The 21,618-nt window shown below is 42.0% G+C and overlaps 1 protein-coding gene across 3 annotated transcripts in view; it reads right to left on the bottom strand.

Moving 5' to 3' along the window:
* SIN3A (SIN3 transcription regulator family member A) overlaps positions 1-21,618 on the bottom strand; it is a 90,580-nt gene that overhangs the window by 55,298 nt on the left and 13,664 nt on the right. For all 3 annotated transcript variants that reach the window (XM_053595985.1, XM_053595984.1, XM_053595983.1), the window contains exons 2-3: positions 6,484-6,705; positions 1,186-1,362 (exon numbers count right to left, since the gene is read on the bottom strand). In XM_053595985.1, coding sequence (XP_053451960.1) covers positions 1,186-1,362; positions 6,484-6,672 — 366 coding nt within the window. In that variant the 5' untranslated portion in view covers positions 6,673-6,705. The remainder of the gene's footprint in view (positions 1-1,185; positions 1,363-6,483; positions 6,706-21,618) is intronic.

Consider the following 21,618-nt stretch of genomic DNA (forward strand, 5'->3'; position numbering starts at 1 on the left):
GTGTGTGTGACAGAGTCTCAGGCTGTCACCCTGGGTTGAGTGCCATGGTGTCACAGCTCACAGCAACCTAAAATTCTTGGGCTTAAGTGATTCTTTTGCCTCAGCCTCCCAAGTAGCTGGAACTACAGGCGCCCGCCACAATGCCCAGCTATTTTTGTTGTTGTTGTTGTAATTGTCGTTGATGTTCAGCAGGCCCAGCTTGGTTTTGAACAGGCCAGTCCCAGTGCATGTGGTCAAGCACCCTAGCCGCTGAGCTATGGGCGGTAAGCCCTAACATCTTATTTCTTTATAGTTCTTTCGCTTACATTTCTTGCACTCAATTGTAAATTTTACATAAATGTAAAAATTAGAAAAATCTGGAATTCTTTTTTTTTTTTTAAGTTTTTTTTTTTTTTTTTATTGTTGGGGATTCATTGAGGGTACAATAAGCCAGTTACACTGATTGCAATTGTTAGGTAAAGTCCCTCTTGCAATCATGTCTTGCCCCCATAAAGTGTGACACACACTAAGGCCCCACCCTCCTCCCTCCATCCCTCTTTCTGCTTCCAAAATCTGGAATTCTTATTGCAACTATTATAATTTTGAAAATACAAGAAAGAAGAGTACGCAAACATCATTTTGCCATAATACCTCATAAATTTCAAAGCACTGAAAACCTACCACAGAAGATGAAAACACTGACACTTCATTTGCAATTACAATTTCTACCAAACTTCATAAGGATTCCCCCAAAGGAGCATGTGTTTTTACTAAGGATGGACTTGCAGATGCCAGCCAATTTAGCTATTCATAAACAGGAACAAAAAGATTAAACTCTAACATTATTTTGTACATGCCTATAGCCAATCATGTGAGTGCCTAATAAAACCTATACAACATTAAGAACTCAAAAGTTCAAATGGAAGCATCAAAAAAAATGAACATTAAGGTCAATTTTGTATGAAAATAGCACCTCACTTCTGGTAACACTGAAATAGCATGCATTCATACATTCCACAAACACTTAAGTATATTCTTCACTAGGTCAGACACTGGTGCTAAGATGGGAAATATAACCAGATTTCAAAAAAAAAAAAAAAAGTAGAACTTCTTGTGATTCACTTCTCAACTCAAAATTTGTAACATTATCATTAATAGGCTACTAAAGATAAACTTTTTGACCCAAGAAAAGGAGCTGAATACCACCTTGAGCCTTTGAAACTGCTGCTGTCCCTGCACTGGTGCAACTGGTGGGGCTGGATGAGCATGACTCTGGACCACCTGACCTCCATGGGGCTGCACAGCTGTTGGGTGATGATGGCTGCTATGAACTGCTGCAATGGTGGGCCCATGACTGCCAGAGCTCTGTGGCACAGCTGAAACCTGAGGTGGACAAAATGCAAAAAAGAAACATCAAGGCTTGTACATTCTTTCCCAAATGTGTCTGGAGAAATAACACAAACGCGCAAAGCATGCATATGTATCTTTGTATGCACAAAGATAATTAATTTTAAACCCAAATCTCCAATGAAAGAAAACTGGTAAAATAATAACTTATACCCCATTTATGTTACAAAAGAATTATTTGTAGCTATTAAAAAAATGATATAGCTGGCGGTACCCATTGTTCAGTGGGTAGGGTGCTAGCCACATACACAGAGGCTGGCAGGTTCAAACTCTGCCCTGGCCAGCTAAAACAATGACGACTGCAACAAAAAAAAAATAGCTGGGCGTTGTGGCAGGCACCTGTAGTCCCAGCTACTTGGGAGGCTGAGGCAAGGGAATCACTTAAGCCCAAGAGTTTGAGGTTGTTGTGAGCTGTGAACCCACTGGCACTCTACCCAGGGGGACAGCTTGAGACTTTGTCTTAAAAAAAACAAAAATGATACAGCTTAGTGCTTCTCGAATTACCTGTGATGAAGGATCCATTTGTCTGTGTTTTTAGCTTTTCTTTCTTTCTTTTTTTTTTGTGGAGACAAAGTCTTGTTTTATCACCTAGGCTGATATTGAACTTCTAGCCTCAAGTGATCCTCCTGTCTCAGCCTCCCAAGTATACTAGAGGTATATGCCATTGTACTCAGCTATTCTATTTTTTCTTTCTTCTTCTTTTTATTAGAGACAGAGTCTCACTATATTCTCTAGGTTGGTCTCAAACTCCTGGTCAAGTGATCCTGTTATCTCACCCTCCAAAATAGCTGAGATTACAGGTGTGAGCTACCAAGCTCAGCTCCTCAGTTACTCTTTTTGTTAAATTACCATCCATCGTGGTCCAGTAATTTTATAAAATATCATAAAAATAAATTTTTAAAAAGTGAAAAATTATGTCAACTCATAATTTTCATTATTTGATTTTTATAGATAAAAAATTATGATGTCCAATCAGTACAAAGTTCCTAAACAGTCTCAATTCTGTACTTACCTCATTACAGACCAATTAATAAAATACACAAACCAGCCATTTATAACCACCCTTTGACGAGCACTGATAAAAGATGCACATACATATATGTATGTATTTATTATTATTATTTTTTAGATAGAGTCTTACTCTGTCACCCAGGATAGAGTGCCCTGGCATCATCATAGCTCACAGCAACTTCAAACTCTTAGGCTCAGGAGATCCTCTTGCCTCAGCCTCCTCAGTAGCTGGGACTACAGGCACCCACCAGACCCCTGCTAATTTTCCTATTTTTAGTTGAGACAGGGGTCTCCCTCTTGCTCAGGCTGGCGTCAAACTCCTGAGCTCAAGCAATCCATCCACATTGGCCTCCAAGAGTGCTAAGATTTCAGGCATGAGCCACTATACCTGGCCTACTGATGCATATATTTTAACAAAATGTTCAAAACCCATAAACTGAATGTGTTGATGTACTGCATATTGTTTTAAATTTTTAAATAATTTTTTAAAATACAGTACAAATCCGGCCAGGTGTGGTGGCTCATGCCTGTAATCCTAGCACTCTGCGGGACCGAGGCAGGTAGATTGCTTGAGCTCACGAGTTGGAGACCAGCCTGAGCAAGAGTGAGACCCTGTCTCTACTAAAAATGAAAAACTGAGGCAAGAAGACTGCTTGCACCCAAGAGCTTGAGGTTGTTGTGAGCTATGACATCACAGCATTCTACCAAGGGGTGACAAAGTGAGACTCTGTCTCAAAAAAAAAAAAAAAAACAAGAAAAAACAGTACAAATCAGTGTATAACAAAATAATAAGATTTTAAGCCCTATTCAATGAATATATATAGCAAACTGTCAGCATTTAATTTTGTGATAGTAGAATTAGAGAAGACTGTGTGGTGCCTGTGGCTCAGTGAGTAGGGTGCCATCCCCATATACCAAGGGTGGCGGGTTCGAAACTGCAACAAAAAAATTAGCCAGGTGTTGTGGCAGGTGCCTGTAGTCCCAGCTACTTGGGAGACTGAGGCAAGAGAATTGCCTAAGCCCAAAAGCTGAAGGTTGCTGTGAGCTGTGCTGCCACAGCACTCTACTGAGGGTAACAAAATGAGACACTGTCTCTAAAAAAAAAAATTAGAGAAGACTTTTACTTTGTTTTATTTACTTATTTTGGTTATCTTTATTTGCTACAGTGACCAAGTATTATTTGTTCCTTCTTTTCTTTTCTTTTTCAAAAAATTTCTTTGTGGAGGCTTGGCGCCTATAGCTCAGCAGATAGGGTGCTGCAACATGCACCAAAGGGCGGTGCCTGTGGCTCAAAAGAGTAGGGTGCTAGCCCCATATGCTGGAGGTGGTGGGTTCAAACCCAGCCCCGGACAAAAACTGCAAAAAAAAAAAAAAAAGTTCATCAAAAATTAGGTGGTTGTAAAATGTTAGTTTCATTTCTTGGTTTTCAATTCGATTCCAAGTGTCTATGTCTCTGTTTTTGTGCCAGTACCATGCTGTCTTGAGCACTATGGCTTTGTAGTACAGACTAAAATCTGGTATGCTGATGCCCCCAGCTTTATTTTTGTTACAGAGAACTGCCTTAGCTATACGGGGTTTTTTCCGGTTCCATACAAAATGCAGAATCATTTTTTCCAAATCTTGAAAGTACGATGTTGGTATTTTGATAGGAATGGCATTGAATAGGTAGATTGCTTTGGGAAACTAGTACAACCTTTCTGGAAGGAAGTATGGAGAAACCTCAAAGCACTCAAGCTAGACCTCCCATTTGATCCTGCAATCCCATTACTGGGCATCTACCCAGAAGGAAAGAAATCCTTTTATCATAAGGACACTTGTACTAGACTGTTTATTGCAGCTCAATTTACAATCGCCAAAATGTGGAAACAGCCTAAATGCCCACCAACCCAGGAATGGATTAACAAGCTGTGGTATATGTATACCATGGAATACTATTCAGCCATTAAAAAAAAATGGCGACTTTACATCCTTCGTATTAACCTGGATGGACGTGGAAGACATTATTCTTAGTAAAGCATCACAAGAATGGAGAAGCATGAATCCTATGTACTCAATTTTGATATGAGGACAATTAATGACAATTATGGTTATGGGGGGGGGAACAGAAAGAGGGAAGGAGGGAGGGGGGTGGGGCCTTGGTGTGTGTCACACTTTATGGGGGCAAGACATGATTGCAAGAGGGACTTTACCTAACAATTGCAATCAGTGTAACCTGGCTTATTGTACCCTCAATGAATCCTCAACAATAAAAAAAATAGTTCAAAAAATAGACTAGGCAAAGTGGCTCACATCTGTAATCCTAGCCCTCTGGGAGGCTGACATGGGAGGGCTGCTTGAGCTCAGCAGTTCAAGACCAGCCTGAACAAGACTGAGACCCAGTCTCTACTAATAGAAAAATTAGCTGGATACTGTGGCACACTGTAGTCCCAGCTACTTGGGAGGCTGAGGCAGGAGTTACAGGTTACTGTGAGCTAAGCTAATGCCACAGCACTTTACTGAGGGCAAAAGAGTGAGACTCTATCTCAAAGAAAAAGAAAAAAAAGGGAAAGAAAGAGAGAAGCTGGGCACGGTGGCTCATACCTGCCTGTAATCCCAGCACTCTAGGAGGCCGAGGCAGGTGGATTGGTTGAGCTCGGGAGTTTGAGACCAGTCTGAGCAAGTTTGAGACCCCGTCTCTAAAAAACAGCAGGGTGTTGTGGAAGGCGCCTGAGGTCCCAACTCCTCAGGAGGCTGAAGCAAGAGAATCATTTGTACCCCAAGAGTTTGAGGTTGCTGAGAGCTATGATACCAGGGCACTCAATCCCCGGGTGACTAAGAGAGACTCTGTCTCTGAAGGAAAAAAAAAAAAAAGAAAGAGAAAAAAAAAAGCATTCAAAAATAGGCGGGGCATGGTAGTTCCCATCTAATCCAAGCCCAGTAGGAGCCAGGCAGGAGACTACTTGAGGCCAGCCAGGCATTTGAGACTAGCCTGAGTAATAGAGCAAGATATCTGTATAAAAATAGGCAGGGACAGCATCTCTAATCCCAGCACTCTAAGAGGCCTAGGATTGCTTGAGCTCAGGAGTTTGAGACAAGTCTGAGCAAGAGCAAGACCTCATCTCTAAAAAACAGCCAGGGTGATGATGGTGGGTACTTATAGTCCCAACTACTCGGGAGGCTAAGACAAGAGAATTGCTAGAGCCCAGGAATTTGAGTTTGCTGTGAGTTGTGATGCCATGGTACTTTACCAAGGGGTACAAAGCTGGACTCTGTCTCCATAAAAGAAAAAATGAAAAAAAAAAAAAAAAATAGCCAGGTGTAGGGTGCCTATAGTGCCAGCTACTCAGGAGGCTGAAGTAGGACTATTCCTTGAGCCCAGTAGTTCAAGGTTGCAGTGAGCTATGATCTGGCCGCTGCACTCTAGCCAGGGTGACAGAACAAGACCCTGTCTGTAGAGGGAACAAAAAAAAAAGAGAAAGAGAGAGAAAGAAAGAAAATTCAAAAATACCCGAACTAGCAATTATATTATTTAGAGATTTTAAAAAAAAAAGTAAAGAAAGTCAAGAGAATGATAAATACAAAGTTTAGATCAGTGGCTAGCTCTGAAGGGAGGGGAAAAAAGGGAAATGTACTTCAAAAATTCTTTTTATTCTTTTATACTTTTTTTTTTTTGTTGTTGGAGACAGTCTCACTTTGTCGCCCTTGGTAGAGTGCTTTGGTGTTACAGCCCACAGCAACCTTGGACTTGGACTTAGGTGATTCTCTTGCCTCAGCCTCCTGAGTAGCTGGAACTACCGGTGCCCGCCACAACGCCCGGCTACCTTTTTGTTGCAGTTTGGCCGGTGCCGGGTTCGAACCCACCACCCCCTGTATATGGGACCGGCACCCTACTCACTGAGCTACAGGCACCACCCGACATTCTTTTTATTCTAAACTGCATGGTGAGTACATAAATGTACAATGTTTTTATTACTTTTTTATACCTTACACATACTTCATAAATTTTTTGGAGCATCTAACTCAGTGCTTAATAAAACATTTTTTAACTGGATAAAAATCACCAACCATCTACCCTCAAGCCTAGTCCCTTGGATGGCTCCAGTTTACCTGGTAGCTGGGTGTTACAGAGTACTGAATTCCTGTGGCTGACTGCATGGTCTCAGACACTGCTTCATACACAGGAGGGGCAGGGGCAAGCACCCGGTGCTGGTGAGGAAAAGCTTCTGTACTGCCAGGAATCCGACGCTGCTGGGCCGCATACACCGGTGACTCCTGGTCATCTAAACGTCGCTTCATTCTGCACTCATGCTCAGGGATGCACTATAAAACCTGCAGAAACCAAAACACGTAGGTCAATTCCTACTCTGGTATGTTGTATACAACTCAACACTGATCACCAAGATTTAGTATAAAGCTGGACTCCCTGAACTTATGATTATATATTTCATCCGAGAGATTATCACTGGTAGTTCAAGCGCACGTGCACATGGGAATGCACACACTCGTTTCATGGCGCACAAGTTATAACTAAAAAAGGCAAAAATTCAAATAACATAGTTTTAATTAACTTGGTCTGCTAAGTTGAAAATCGGCCTCCAGTCTAAAAACAAACACAACCTTCCTTTAATTGTATTCTCATGGCTCGGCATCCGTAGCTCAGTGGTTAGGGCACTGGCCGTGTATACCTGGGCTGGTGAGTCTGAACCTGGCCAGGGCCTGCTAAACAATGACAATAATAACAATAAAAATAGCCGGGCATTGTGGCAGACCCCTGTAGTTGCAATTACTTGGGAGGCTTGAGGCAAGAGCATCACTTAAGCCCAAGAATTTGAGGTTGCTGTGAGCTGTGACACATAGCACTCTACCGAGGGTGACATAGTTAACCTGTTGCAAAAAAAACAAACAAAAAATTTTATTCTCTAGTTTTCTCCACAAATGCTATCATTCCTGATATTAATTACATATTTACGTGTAAATTATTCAAAATAATTTACCAAACCATTCAAATGCTTCTTTTTAACTCTTCTCAAAACCTAGTATTATAATTGTGGTCTAATTTTAAAAATTGTTTCAAGTAAATGGGTGCAGTATCTTGCTCCTGTAATCCTATTTAGTTAGGAGACTGAGGCATCAGGATTTAGAGACCAGCCTAGGCAACAGAGCCAGACCCCATCTCTACAAAGTAAAGATAAAAATATCAGCCAGGTGTAGTGGCATGCACCTGGGGTCCCAGACACTCCAGAGGCTGAAGTGGGAAGATCACATGAGCCCAGGAGTTGTAGATTGCAGTGAGTTATGATCAATGCCACTGCACTCCAGCCTGGGTGACAGAACAAGACCTCCATCTCTTTAAACAAAACAAACAAACAAAAAAAAAGGCAGGGCTTAGCTCATGCGTTCAAGAGCAACCTGAGCAAAAGCAAGACTCCATCTCTACTAAAAATAGAAAAAACTGAGGCAAGAGGATCGCTTGAGCCCAAGAATGGAGGCTGCTGTGAGCTATGATGCCACACCCAGGGCAATAGCTTGAGACTGTCTCAAAAAAAAAAAAAATGTTGGGCTAGGTGCTGTGGCTCACACATGTAATCCTTACATTCTGGGGAGGCCAAGGAGGGTGAATTTCCTGAGCTTAGGAGTTGGAAACCAGCCTGAGCAAGAAGGAGACTCCATCTCTAAAACCAGCCAGGTGTTGTGGTAGGCAGCTGTAGTTCCAGCTACTCAGGAGGCTGAGGCAAGAGGACTGCTAGAGCCCAAGAGTTTGAGGTTGCTGTCAGTTACGATGACACCTCACTCTATCTACTAAGGGTGACAAAGTGAGACTCTGACTCAAAAAAAAAAAAATTGTTTCAACAATAATGGTATGGAAAGAACACTGGGCCAGAAATAAAGAGGACAAAGTTCTAAACTTGCCAATTTAAGAAGCTGTGTACATTTCAGTAAGTTCCTCATTCTATGTGAGTTTCAGTTTCTCCAACTATAAAATAAGAAAGCAGGAATAGATCACTTCTAAATTTTCTTCTGGCTCTATTGTTTTGAAACAGGGTCTTGCTCTGTCTCTAGAACTGGAGTACAATGGCATCATCGTGGCTTACTGCAGCCTCAAATTCCTGGGTTTGACCAATTCTCCTGCCTCTGCTTGAGTAGCTAGAATTAGAGACCCACAACATTGTACCCAGCTAATTTTTCTTTTCTTTTTGAGACAGAGTCGCACTATGTCACCCTCAGTAGAGTGTCTTGGCGTCACAGCTCACAGCAACCTCCAACTCTTAGGCTTAAGTGATTCTCTTGCCTCAGCCCTGGGTAGCTGGGACTACAGGCGCCTGCCACAACACCTAGCTATTTTTTGTTGCAGTTGTCATTATTGTTTAGCTGGCCCGGGTCAGGTTCAAACCTGACAGCCTCAGTGTATGTGGCTGGCACTGTAAGCACTGTGCTACAACGGGCGCTGAGCCAATTTTTCTATTTTTTTTTTTTTTTTTTGTAGAGACAGAGTCTCACTTTATGGCCCTTGGTAGAGTGCCGTGGCCTCACACAGCTCACAGCAACCTCCAACTCCTGGGCTTAAGCGATTCTCTTGCCTCAGCCTCCCGAGTAGCTGGGACTACAGGCGCCCGCCACAACGCCCGGCTATTTTTATTTTTTTTTTTTGTTGCAGTTTGGCCGGGTCTGGGTTTGAACCCGCCACCCTCGGCACATGGGGCCGGCGCCTTACCGACTGAGCCACAGGCGCCGCCCCAATTTTTCTATTTTTTGTAGAGACGGGGTCTAGGTCTTAAACTCTTGGATTCAAGCGATCCTCAACCTACCTCAGCCTCCCAAAGTACTAGGATTAAAGAGATAAGCCACTATGCCCAGACATCTTGCTCTTTTTAACATTCTTTAACACAAGAACAGATTCCCTTAGCTTATAACACTTCTGCTGGGGAGACTTTACTTCCTGCAGGACATAAGAACTCTACTAACACTGCCCAGAAATCCACATGGATGTTTCCAGTGCTTTTCCAACAGCTGTGTCACTAACAGAAGCAGAACACACCATTAATAAGAAAGAATGCTGGGCGGCGCCTGTGGCTCAGTCGCTAAGGTGCCCGCCCCATATACCGAGGGTGGCGGGTTCAAACCCGGCCCCGGCCAAACTGCAACCAAAAAATAGCCAGGCGTTGTGGTGGGTGCCTGTAGTCCCAGCTACTCGGGAGGCTGAGGCAAGAGAATCGCTTAAGCCCAGGAGTTGGAGGTTGCTGTGAGCTGTGTGACGCCACGGCACTCTACCAAGGCCATAAAGTGAGACTCTGTCTCTACAAAAAAAAAAAAAAAAAATAAGAAAGAATGCTCTAGTCATCCAAAGAAAAATGGAGTCAAGCCCTACCATTTTACAGTCCCAAAAAATCTCTTAAATAAGACACCATTGCAATGGTAAGAAGATAAAAATTATAGTGATAGTGGCAGATTTTAGCAGACCAATCCCATCACCTGAAGTAAGGCTCTTTTTGTAAGTTAAAGCCCAATTTTTCAGTCCACTCATCCACTATTTCTTCATACTCTGGGAGCATAGGATGAAAAGAAAGCAGTCTTCATAATCAGTGTTTCACCTCTTCCTAGTCCTCAACCTGCCTGCCACTCTTTAATGCTTGCTTAGCCTTGACAAAGTTTTAGGTTTTTCTCATGTCTTACAAACCCAAGTGAGTCCCTGACAGAGGAACACAACTGTTTAATTTGCAAACTTTTATTTTTTATTTATTTATTTTTTTTTTGAGACAGAGCCTCAAGCTATTGCCCTAGGTAGAGTGCCGTCGTGTCACAGCTCATAGCAACCTCCAACAGGGCTCAAGCGATTCTCTTGCCTCAGCCTCCCAAGTAGCTGGGACTACAGGCATCCACCACAACGCCTGGCTATTTTTTGGTTGTAGTTGTCATTGTTTGGCAGGCCCAGGTCCGATTCGAACCCGCCAGCTCTGCTGTATGTGGCTGGCACCATAGCCGCTTGAGCTACAGGCGCCACCTGCCACTTTTAATATCTTTTTGTAAAACTCAGGTCACAAATATGCTCCCTCTATAGCCTATTACAAGTCTGTGTGTATGATAGTATGTTGAATGCAGTTAAATAAAGCTGAAAACACACTGCTGACAGCTTCAGAGGAGACAAAATCTAAAATGTTATAACTGGCTATGTCTTCCTAGGTTTTTCTGGTATGAAGAAGTATGTTCAGCTTAATATTTCAAAAATTTTCAGACATATTAAAGAATTGGAAATATAGATTTATACATGCTATTTTATATTTTAAGCACCACTGTCGAAGACTAGCCCAGTGGCTCACGCCTGTAATCCTAGCACTCTGGGAGGCTGAGGTGGGTGGATTGCTTGAGCTCATGAGTTAGAGACCAGCCTGAGCAAAACCGAGACCCTGTCTCTACTAAAAGTAGAATTACCTATGCAGGCATGGTGCTGCATGCTTGTAGTCCCAGTTACTCAGGAGGCTAAGGCAAGAGGATCGCTTGAACCCAGGAGTCTGAGGTTGCTGTGAGCTATGATGATGCCATGACACTCTACCTTGGGCAACAGAGTAAGACTTGGTCTCAAAAGGCAGTGACCATATCTCAGTGGGTAGGGCGCTGGCTACATAAACCAAAGCAGAAAGTTCAAACCCAGCCCGGGCCAGCTAAAACAACAACGACAACTGCAACAACAACAATGACGACAATAAAATAGCCGGCCGTTGTGGCAGGCGCCTGTAGTCCTAGCTACTTGGGAGGCTGAGGCAAGAGCGTCATTTAAGCCCAAGAGTTTGAGATTGCTGTGAGCTGTGATGCCACAGCACTCTACCCACTGTAATAGCTTGAGACCTTGTCTCAAAAAAAAAAAAAAAAGCCAATCAAATCACTATGAACACTAAACCTCAACCTATTTGGGGATGAGGAAGTGGACAGAGTAAAAAGTCTACAAAGACTTTCTTGGCTGCTACTTCTCTTACATCCATGACCTACCTAAACCGTAGTTTGATCTTGGGTTCTAATGGCTTGAAACCTAGATTGCTTAGCTCACCTGAGATTAATCTCTGTAACTGAAAGCCAAGTTAATACTTTATAAATAGTAAACCAATTTTAAATCTGAACATAGATCAGATCTGCATAGGACTGTGGAAAATACACTAGAATACTTGTCAAGAACTGGATTCTAGTCCAAATTCTATCACGAAGATTTGTAACTTTGGACCTATTTTCTGATCTGCAAAGGAAGGGTTTAGACTATATTAATAATTCTCAGATGCTGATCTATGGACCAGACTATAGGAAAAGGGGGGGAAGGGGAATTACAGTGAGACCTTCATACATCAACCACTAGAGTAGTAGGCTTTATTCTGATAATGTGTCCTATCTTTTTGCAATTAAAATATCATTTCTTCTACTTAGGAGGCTGAGGCAAGAGAATCATTTAAGCCCAGGAGTTTGAGGTTGCTGTCAGCTGTGACGCCATGGCACTCCACCAAGGGTGATAAAGTGAGACTGTGTCTCAAAAAAAGAAAAAAAAAAATCGGGTGGTGCTTGTGGCTCAGTCAGTAAGGTGCCGGCCCCATATACCGAGGGTGGCGGGTTCAAACCCGACCCCAGCTGAACTGCAACCAAAAAAAAAAATAGCCGGGCGTTGTGGCAGGTGCCTGTAGTCCCAGCTACTTGGGAGGCTGAGGCAAGAGAATCGCTTAAGCCTAGGAGTTGGAGGTTGCTGTGAGCTGTACGATGCCATGGCACTCTACCAAGGGCCATAATAAAGTGAAACTCTGTCTCTACAAAAAAAAAAAAAAAAAAAATCATTTCTTTTGGGTCAGGTGCAGTGGCTTACTCCTGTAATCCCAGCATTTAGAAAAGGGCTGAGGTGGAAGATTGCGTGAACCCAGGAGTTCAAGACCAGCTTGGGCAACAATCGAGACCCTATCTCTACAAAAATAGCCAGGCATAGTGGTGCATGCACTTGTAGTCCCACCTACTTGGGAGGTTGAAGCAGAAGGATGGCTTCAGCACAGGGGCTCAAGTTTACAGTGAACTATAATGATGCCACCGCATTGCTAGCCTGGGCAACAGAGTGAGACATTGTCTCCAAAAAACAAAACACCCCAAACCCCACATCATTTCTTTTATAAAGTGACTGTGATTTTAAATAAAATATGTAATTTCATTCACATCTAGAGTTTGCTTTCCAGACTGCCTCTACAACACGGAGGAGATTTTATCTTCTCTAAACTATACTTTACTCCTTTAACAAATCATCATTCATAATCCTATTTCCTAAATCTCTCTCAAATCAATCCCTTCCCATCTAGTCATACAGTTACTCCCTCACAGTCAGGCCCTTTCATCCCTCACCTCAAATCTTGTCAATGCGCTTCTTTCCTTTCCCCAGTCTAGCCTCTATATTGCTTTCAAAATGATCTGCCTCAAACACAAATTCAACCAAAAAAAAACCCGAAAAACCCACAAATCCAATCCAGCTATAAATCCATCACTGGCTTCCCATCACTTAAAATATAATCCAAATTCCTTAGTTTAGCCTACAAAATCATTCCTTACAGATTGGGGGAGGAATTTAAGTTATTCATTATCTCCTTCAGGTCCATATCTAGCCCTGATCTTACTGTTCCCCTAAACAAGTCTTAAGTCTATAAGCGTCTTCAAAGTAGAATCCTTTCAACTTTGTTTATATTCCCCACAGGCCTAACACATTACAGACATTCAAATACAGTTGTCCCTCAGTATCCGTGGTGATTCATTCCAGGGCCTCCATGGATACCAAAATCCATGAATGCTCAATTCCCTTACATAAAATGGCACAGAATTCGCAAATAACCTACACACATCCTTCCTTATATTTTAAATCATCTCTAGATTATGTATAATACCTAATAATGCCTACACATCACTTCATTTGTATGGATTTGGCATAGCATTCAGCGTATGGCAAATTCAAGTTTTGCTTTTTGGAACTCTATAAGACTTTTTATTTCCTGAATAATTTTGATCCATGATTGGCTGAATCCATGGATAAAAGGGGCCAATTGTACTATATTTACAAAAAGGAAAGAATAACGGTTAAATAATATATTGAGTCCCAAACACACTCTATACAATTTACAAATATTAATTTATTTAAACCTCAAGCAACTCTATAAGTAAGGTACTGCTATTCTCTTTTTACAAAATGAGGAATCTGAAATACAAAGATTAAAAAACTGCCCAAGGATGCATGGCTAATAGGAGGCAAAGCAGGGATATGAACCCAGGAAATCTGCCTCCAGAGCCTGAACTCTTAACCACTTCACTATCCTATTTCTTACAAAAGAGAAGAAAAGAAAAGGAAGACTCCCCTTACTTATTTAAGGTACACATGCATTAAGCAATTCTGGCTTTTTTTAACTTCTCACACACTTAGCTTACTCATCCTTTCTTCAACCTCAACCTAATAAAGCAGGAATACTCGGGTAGCATCCACTCATTCAATCAGGAAATGTTCACTGGGAAGATGTGAAGTTGGTAGATGATTCTGAGCCCTTGCCCTCAGCTTTAAAACTACTGGTAATGAGAAGACCATACATAGTCTCACTAGTAATCAAAAAAAAAAAAAAAGTAAAATATTATTTATCTGAAGAAACTGGCAAAAAATAAAAAAATGGTAACAGTGTGGGCAAGGGTACCCACTATTGGCATAAACTTTGTTTTCTGTGAGACAGGTTCTTGCTCTGTCCCTTAGACTAGAGAGCGATGGAATGATAACAGCTAACTGCAACCCCACTCCCTAGGCTTCAGTAATCCTCCTGGCTCAGCCTCCTAAGTAGCTAGAACTATAGGTGTACACCATTATGGCTGACTGATTTTTTTCAATTTTTTGTAGAGAAGAGGGTCTAACTGTGTTGCCCAGGCGGTTTCAAACTCCTGGCTTCAAGCAATCCTCTGACCTCAGCCTCCCAAAGTGCTGGGATTACAGACATGAGCCACTGTTCTCAAAAACTTATAGGTATTTATTAAAATTTAAAAGGTGCACATCCTGTAAACTAGCAACAACACTTCCAGGTCTCTATCCTACACATTTGTCAAGTATATTTATTGCAGCAATGAAAATCTAAATGTCCATCAAAACATAAGTAAACTTGATACATCCTTATTACTATGTAGCAATTAGACAAAATTTCATCTACAAGTACAAGGTAAGAACTTTAAGACATACCAAGTTGGGCGGCGCCTGTGGCTCAGTGAGTAGGGCGCCGGCCCCATATGCTGAGGGTGGCGGTTCAAACCCAGCCCAGGCCAAACTGCAACAACAACAACAACAAAAAAAAAAAAGTAGCCGGGCGTTGTGGCGGGCAGTCCCAGCTGCTGGGGAGGCTGAGGCAAGAGAATCGCGTTAAGCCCAAGAGTTAGAGGTTGCTGTGAGCCGTGTGAGGCCACGGCCCTCTACCGAGGGCAGTAAAGTGAGACTCTGTCTCTACAAAAAAAAAAAAAAAAAAAGACATACCAAGTCGGCCTAGCGTCCATAGCACAATGGTTACGGTGCCAACCACATACACGGAAGGTGGAAGATTCGAACCTGACTGGGACCAGCTAACCAACAATGACAATTGCAACAAAAAATAGCTGGGCGTTGTGGTGGGCACCTGTAGTCCCAGCTACTTGGGAGGCTGAGGCAAGAGAATCGCTTGAACCCAAGAGTTTGAGGTTGCTGTGAGATGTGACGCCACAGCATTCTATTGAGGGTGACATAATGAGACTCTGTCTCGAAACAAACAAAAAAAGATATACCAAGTGAAATGAGCAAGCTGTAGAATATATGGTATCATCTCATATGTATACACACACACACAATGTACTAAAGATTTCCACTTTTCCTTATATATAAATTTTGCATCAAAAGAAAAAATGGCCTGAGCAAGAGTAAGAACCTCATCTCTATTAAAAAAAAAAAAAAAAGACAAACATGAAAAATTAGCCAAACATAGTGGCATACACCCACAGTCCCAGCTACTCAAGAGGCTGAGGAAGATCACTTGAACCCTGGAATTTGAGGTTGAAGTAAGTCATGACAGAGATGACAGAGTGAGACCATGTCAGAAAAAAGAAAAGAAAGGGAAGGGGAAAGGGAGGGGAAAGGAAAGGGAAAGGAAAGAACTCTAGTCTATGAAGACAGAATTATAAAAAGAAAAACAAAAGTACTTTGAGAGACAAAACCAAGGGGAGATGATTAAAGTAAACAATGGCAACAGAAGACCCAAAGTCATGTAAAAGTGAGTTATAGTAAAACGTTAAGAAATGACTAGCCGGGTATTGTGACAGGTGCCTGTAGTCCAAACAATTTGGGAGGCTGAAGCAAAAAGATCACTTGTGCCCAAGAGTTTGGGGTTGCTGTAAACTATGAAACCACAGCACTCTACTGAGGGTGACAAAGTAAGACCCTGTCTCAAAAAAAAGAAAGAAAGTGAGAAATAGCTCCAAACTATGCAGGGGAGTCATAATTCCCAAATAAAGCAAGCAGAAATGGTGATTCTGACATTGTAGGCAATTTCTAGAAAACGGTGGAACAACTGGGGAGAAAAGACATATTTCAGACAAATGCTAGAAAGGCAGAGATAAAAGCTAACCCTTTCAGAAGAAAAATAGGTCAATTTTCTAGTTCTACAACCTAAACCCAGTCATTTCTCCGTGATTATTAAAATCCAAATGGAACATCAAACTTAAAAGAGTATCTTTCAGTGAGATTAAATTGAACAAATAATTGGTTTAAATGAATGCAAAATAATTACTTGAGGGTAAACTCAAATAGTGTATGTAGAATAAAAACTGCCCTATCCCAAAAGATTTTAGGAAACTAAAGCATACATTATTGTTTAATAATGCATTTACTTTATGGCTGACCCTATAGTACCTCTTAAGTTTGTATCGATATAATCTTGAATCAAACCAAAAGAAAAATTTGTTTTCTTGTTTTTTTTTTTTTTTTTTTTTGAGACAGAGTTTTGCCCTGTCTCCCTGGCTAGAGTGCAGTGGCATCATCATAGTTCACTGCAATCTCAAACTTTTGCGCTCAAGCGATCTCCTGCCTCAGCCTCTGAGTAACTGGGATCATAAGGCATGCCTGGTGGGTGCCTATAGTTCCAGATACTTGGGAGACCGAGGCAAGACAATCACTTGAGCCCAAGAGTTTGAGGCTGCTGTGAGCTATGACTCCATGGCAGTCTACCAGGGGTGACAAAGTGAGACTCTGTCTCCCCCTCACCAAAAAAAAAATCACGTTCAAAGCTTAGCTCAGTGGTATGCCTATAGTTCTAGCTACTGGGGAGGCTGCGGTGGGAGGATTGTTTGAACCAGGCAGAAGTTTGTGAGAGTAATCAGGACAACATATTGTGATCTAGTCTTTAAAAAAACAAAAACAAAACAAACAACAAAAAAACACCCCACCAGGTATGATGACATGCAATTGTAGTTCTAAGCTCAGAAGTTCAAGATTACAGCGAGCTACAATGACCACTATACTTTAGCCTGGGAGACAGAGCAAGACCCAGTCCTTTTTTTTTTGTGGTTTTTGGCTGGGGCTGAATTTGAACCTGCCACCTCCGGAATATGGGGCCAGTGCCCTACCCCTTTGAGCCACAGGCGCCGCCCAAGACCCAATCTTTTTAAAAAGAAAAAAGAAGGGCGGTGCCTGTGGCTCAAGGAGTAGGGCGCTGGTCCCATATGCCGGAGGTGGCAGGTTCAAACCCAGCCCCGGCCAAAAACCAAAAAAAAAAACGAAAGGGATACCAATAAAAAAAAAACTTAAAAGTTGTTAAAAAAGAAAAAAGAAAAAAGAAAAATCACATTCTAAAGTCCTTGTTGAATGACTACTTGGATGAAGACAATGTTTTTCTTCTTTTTCTTTCAGAAATTTATTGTACACTCATAAATTCTTAAGTTTGGGAAAACCATCTAGGGCATAATCATCTAAATACATACTCATGTTTTGTGACTTGGCTTATACCATCAATTTCACTATCAGCGTAGCACTCTAAAAGTGCTGCTGTCACACTGCACTTATCTACTAGTTCCTTTAACAACTGTAAAACACTTCCATCAATCAATCTTCTCGTTGCCATTATGAAAATAAGGAAAATGAAAAATTATGGATTCCCTGTCAAATATGTTTAATGAAAGCTGAAAAGTTATAAAAATAGTTTAAAATTGTCATATACTCTTCATCCAAATGTTAACACCTTATATAATGCCTAAGCTGTTCTCCTGACTTCTTTTACACTATTTTGAAAGATGCTGTAATGTTTCGGGCAAGGTAGTAAGAAAATTGAAGTGTTACAAGAATAATTTATTTTACTGCCGCATTATCCTTTTAAGCAATTCCATCATTCTCCCATTATCCTATTATTTTAGTCTTCTTTTTAGCATATTTGGGAATAATTAATGAGTAATGATAAAATAATCCTAGGATGATGAAATACCAAAGTATGTCAAGATACAGGAAAAATAAGATCACTAAGACCATGTAACATGTCTTAGATAAATAAATAATAACAGCTAAAATGAGTTTACTCTTTTAAAAAAAAGTAAATTTTCTCTTTCACAAAAAGTCACGAAACACACATCATTACAAGTAGTTGGGTCTACTCAAAAATTAAAACTGGGGCAGCGCCTGTGGCTCAAGGAGTAGGGCGCCGGTCCCATATGCCGGAGGTGGCGGGTTCAAACCCAGCCCTGGCCAAAGAAAAAAAAAAAAATCACAAAAAAAAAAAAACCAAAAAACAAAAATTAAAACTGGGTCCAACTGACACTGATGTTATGTCTATTGTTCTAGATAGGAAATGAATAGGAAACAAGTTAAATTCAAAAAGTATTATTAATTATTAGCAATGTTAATTTTCTGATTTAGTTCATTGGATTATGGTTTTGAAAAATGCACTTGCAGAATCTGGATGATGGTTATGTAGCAATTCTTTGGATTATTTTTCCAACATTTATGAAGTCTAAAATTACTTTTGTTAAATGAAAAATTTTAAAAATTTCAAGAATTCACAGTAGGCAGATATAATAGAAAGAAATCATGTTTCCCTATTTTCAAGGCAATTAACATTTAGTGTGCCAAACTTTCTATAAATTAAGAATGATGTAAAACAACAGAGTAAGTGTAACAGGAGATATGCTGGCTACAACTATAAAGAAAGCATTACAGGCTTGGTGCTTGTAGCTCAGCAGCTAGGGCGCCAGCCACATACACTGGAGCTGGCAGGTTCAAGCCTGGGCCTGCCAAACAACGACAACAGCAACCAAAAAATAGCTGGGCATTGTGGCAAGTGCTTAAGTCCCAGCTACTTGGGAGGCTGAGGCAAGATAATCGCTTAAGCCCAAGATTTGAGGTTGCTGTGAGCTGTTATGCTACAGCACTCTACCGAGGGTGACACAGAGAGACTTTGTCTCAAATAAATAAATAAATAAAATAAAGAATGTATTACAAGCTGGGTGTGGTGGTTCAAGCTTGTAGTCCCAGCTACAAGACCTGGCAGGCTGAGACAGGAGGAGCCAAGAGTTGGGAGTTCAGCCTGGGCAACATAGCAAGACCCTGTCTCATTAATAAAAGTTTGATAGCCGGGCATTGTGGCGGGCGCCTGTAGTCCCAGCTACTCGGGAGGCTGAGGCAAGAGAATCACTTAAGCCCAGGAGTTGGAGGTTGCTGTGAGCTGTGTGAGGTCACGGCACTCTATCGAGGGCCATAAAGTGAGATGCTGTCTCTACAAAAAAAAAAAATAAATAAATAAAAAATAAAAGTTTGAAAGAGGATTGGCACCTGTAGCTCAGCAGCTAAAGCGCCAGCCACATACACCAGAGCTGGCGGGTGCAAATCTAGCCCGGGCATGCCAAACAGCAATGACAACTACAACCAAAAAATAGCTGAGGGTGGCGCCTGTGGCTCAGTGAGTAGGGCACCGGCCCCATATACTGACGGTGGCAGGTTCAAACCCAGCCCCGGCCAAACTGCAACAACAACAACAAAAAAAAATAGCCAGGCGTTGCAGCGGGCACCTGTAGTCCCAGTTGCTTGGGAGGCTGAGGCAAGAGAATCACGTAAGCCCAAGAGCTGGAGGTTGCTGTGAGTCCTGTGATGTCATGGCACTCTACCAAGGGCGGTAAAATGAGACTCTGTCTCCACAAAAAAAAAAAAGAAAGAAAAGAAAAATAGTGTTGTGGCAGGTGTCTGTAGTCCCAGCTACTTGGGAGGCTGAAGCAACAGAATCGCTTAAGCCCAAGAGTTTGAGGTTGCTGTGAGCTGGGACACCACAGCACTCTACCCAGGGCAACATAAAGATTCTGTCTCAAAAAAGAAAAACAGTTCAAAAAAGAAAAATAAAGGGGAGAATGTATTACAAATAGGACTTGAGATGGTTCTTAAGAGCTAGATGTGTCAGTCATCTGACATTGCTTTTATCATACATAAGCTATAATTGTGCTCCGATATACACAAGGGCACATATATCTTTAATCATCAGTATATACTATGTGTATTTTAGGAGATGGAGATATAACAATAAACAAAAATAAAAATCACTTCTAACATTTTAATGGGAGAAACATAACAAATAAGACAAACAAGTGTTTAAAATATTAGAAAGCGGGCGGCGCCTGTGGCTCAGTTGGTAAGGCGCCGGCCCCATATACCGAGGGTGGCGGGTTCAAACCCGGCCCCGGCCAAACTGCAACCAAAAAATAGCCGGGCGTTGTGGCGGGCGCCTGTAGTCCCAGCTACTCGGGAGGCTGAGGCAAGAGAATTGCTTAAGCCCAGGAGTTGGAGGTTGCTGTGAGCTATGTGATGCCACGGCACTCTACCAAGGGCCATAAAGTGAGACTCTGTCTCTACAAAAAAAAAAAAATATATATATATATTAGAAAGCAACAATTGCAAAGAAAAAAAAGCAGGGAAGGATTTTTGAAATTTTAGGTAAGAATGACCAAAAAATACCTCACTGAAAAGGTAAATTTAGTAAACTGAAGAATAGCTACCCACATGGAAATCAGTGGAAGCAGCATTCTAGGCAGAGAGGACAGCAAATGCAAAGACCTTGAGGTACATATGGGTTTGATAGTTTTCAAAAACAGCAAGAAGCTCAGCACCTGTGGCTCAAGCAGCTAAGGCACCAGCCACATACACCTGAGCTGGTGGGTTCGAATCTGACCTGGGCCCGCCAAACAACAATGACGGCTACAACCAAAAAACAGCCAGGCATTGTGGTGGGCGCCTGTAGTCCCAGCTACTTGGGAGGCGGAGGCAGGAGAATCGCTTGAGCCCAGGAGTTGGAGGTTGCTGTGAGCTGTGATGCCAAGGTACTCTACCAGGGCGACCGCTTGAGGCTCTGTCTCAAATGAAAAAAAAGAAAAAAACACAGCAAGAAGACTGTTTAAAGTTGGCAAAGAATAAAGGAGATACTAGTCAGAAATGTACTCATGGGCCGGACAAGTGGGTTGCCTGAGCTCAGGAGTTCATGATCAGCCTGAGCAGGAGCAAGACCCTATCTCTAAAAATAGTCAGGCACTGTAGGCACCTGTAGTCCCAGCTACTTGGGAGGCTGAGGCAAGAGGATCTCTTGAGCCCAAGAGTTTGAGGTTGCTGTGAGCTATGATGCCACAGTACTCTGGGGGCGGGGTGGGGGTTGGGGACAAAGTAAAACTCTGTCTCAAAAAAAAGTAGTCAGAGAGGTTGGTACAAAACTTGAGTAGTATGTCAAGTTTGTTCTTGTAGGTCATAATAAGGCCTCTGACTTAATATTCAGACCAAAATGGGTAGCCAGTGGATGGTTTTAAGCAGAGCATGGACAAGGTCTGACTTAGCTTTTTTTTTTGGAGACGGAGCCTTACTTTGTTACTTCCCCCAGCCCCACCCACCCCGAGAGTACTGTGCCATCATAGCTCACAGCAATCTAAAACTCCTGGGCTCAAGCGATCCTCTTCCCTAAGCCTCACGAGTAGCTGGGACTATAGGCACGCAATGCAATGCCTGGCTGTTTTTCTATTTTTTTTTTTTTTTTTTTTGTAGAGACAGAGTCTCACTTTATCACCCTCGGTAGAGTGCCGTAGCATCACACAGCTCACAGCAACCTCTAACTCTTGGGCTTAGGCGATTCTCTTGCCTCAGCCTCCTGAGCAGCTGGGACTACAGGCGCCCGCCACACGCCCTGCTATTTTTTTGTTGCAGTTTGGCCGGGGCTGGGCTTGAACCCACCACCCTCG

The sequence above is a fragment of the Nycticebus coucang genome, chromosome 6 (genome assembly GCF_027406575.1).
Source record: "Nycticebus coucang isolate mNycCou1 chromosome 6, mNycCou1.pri, whole genome shotgun sequence".
Lineage (NCBI taxonomy): Eukaryota > Metazoa > Chordata > Mammalia > Primates > Lorisidae > Nycticebus > Nycticebus coucang.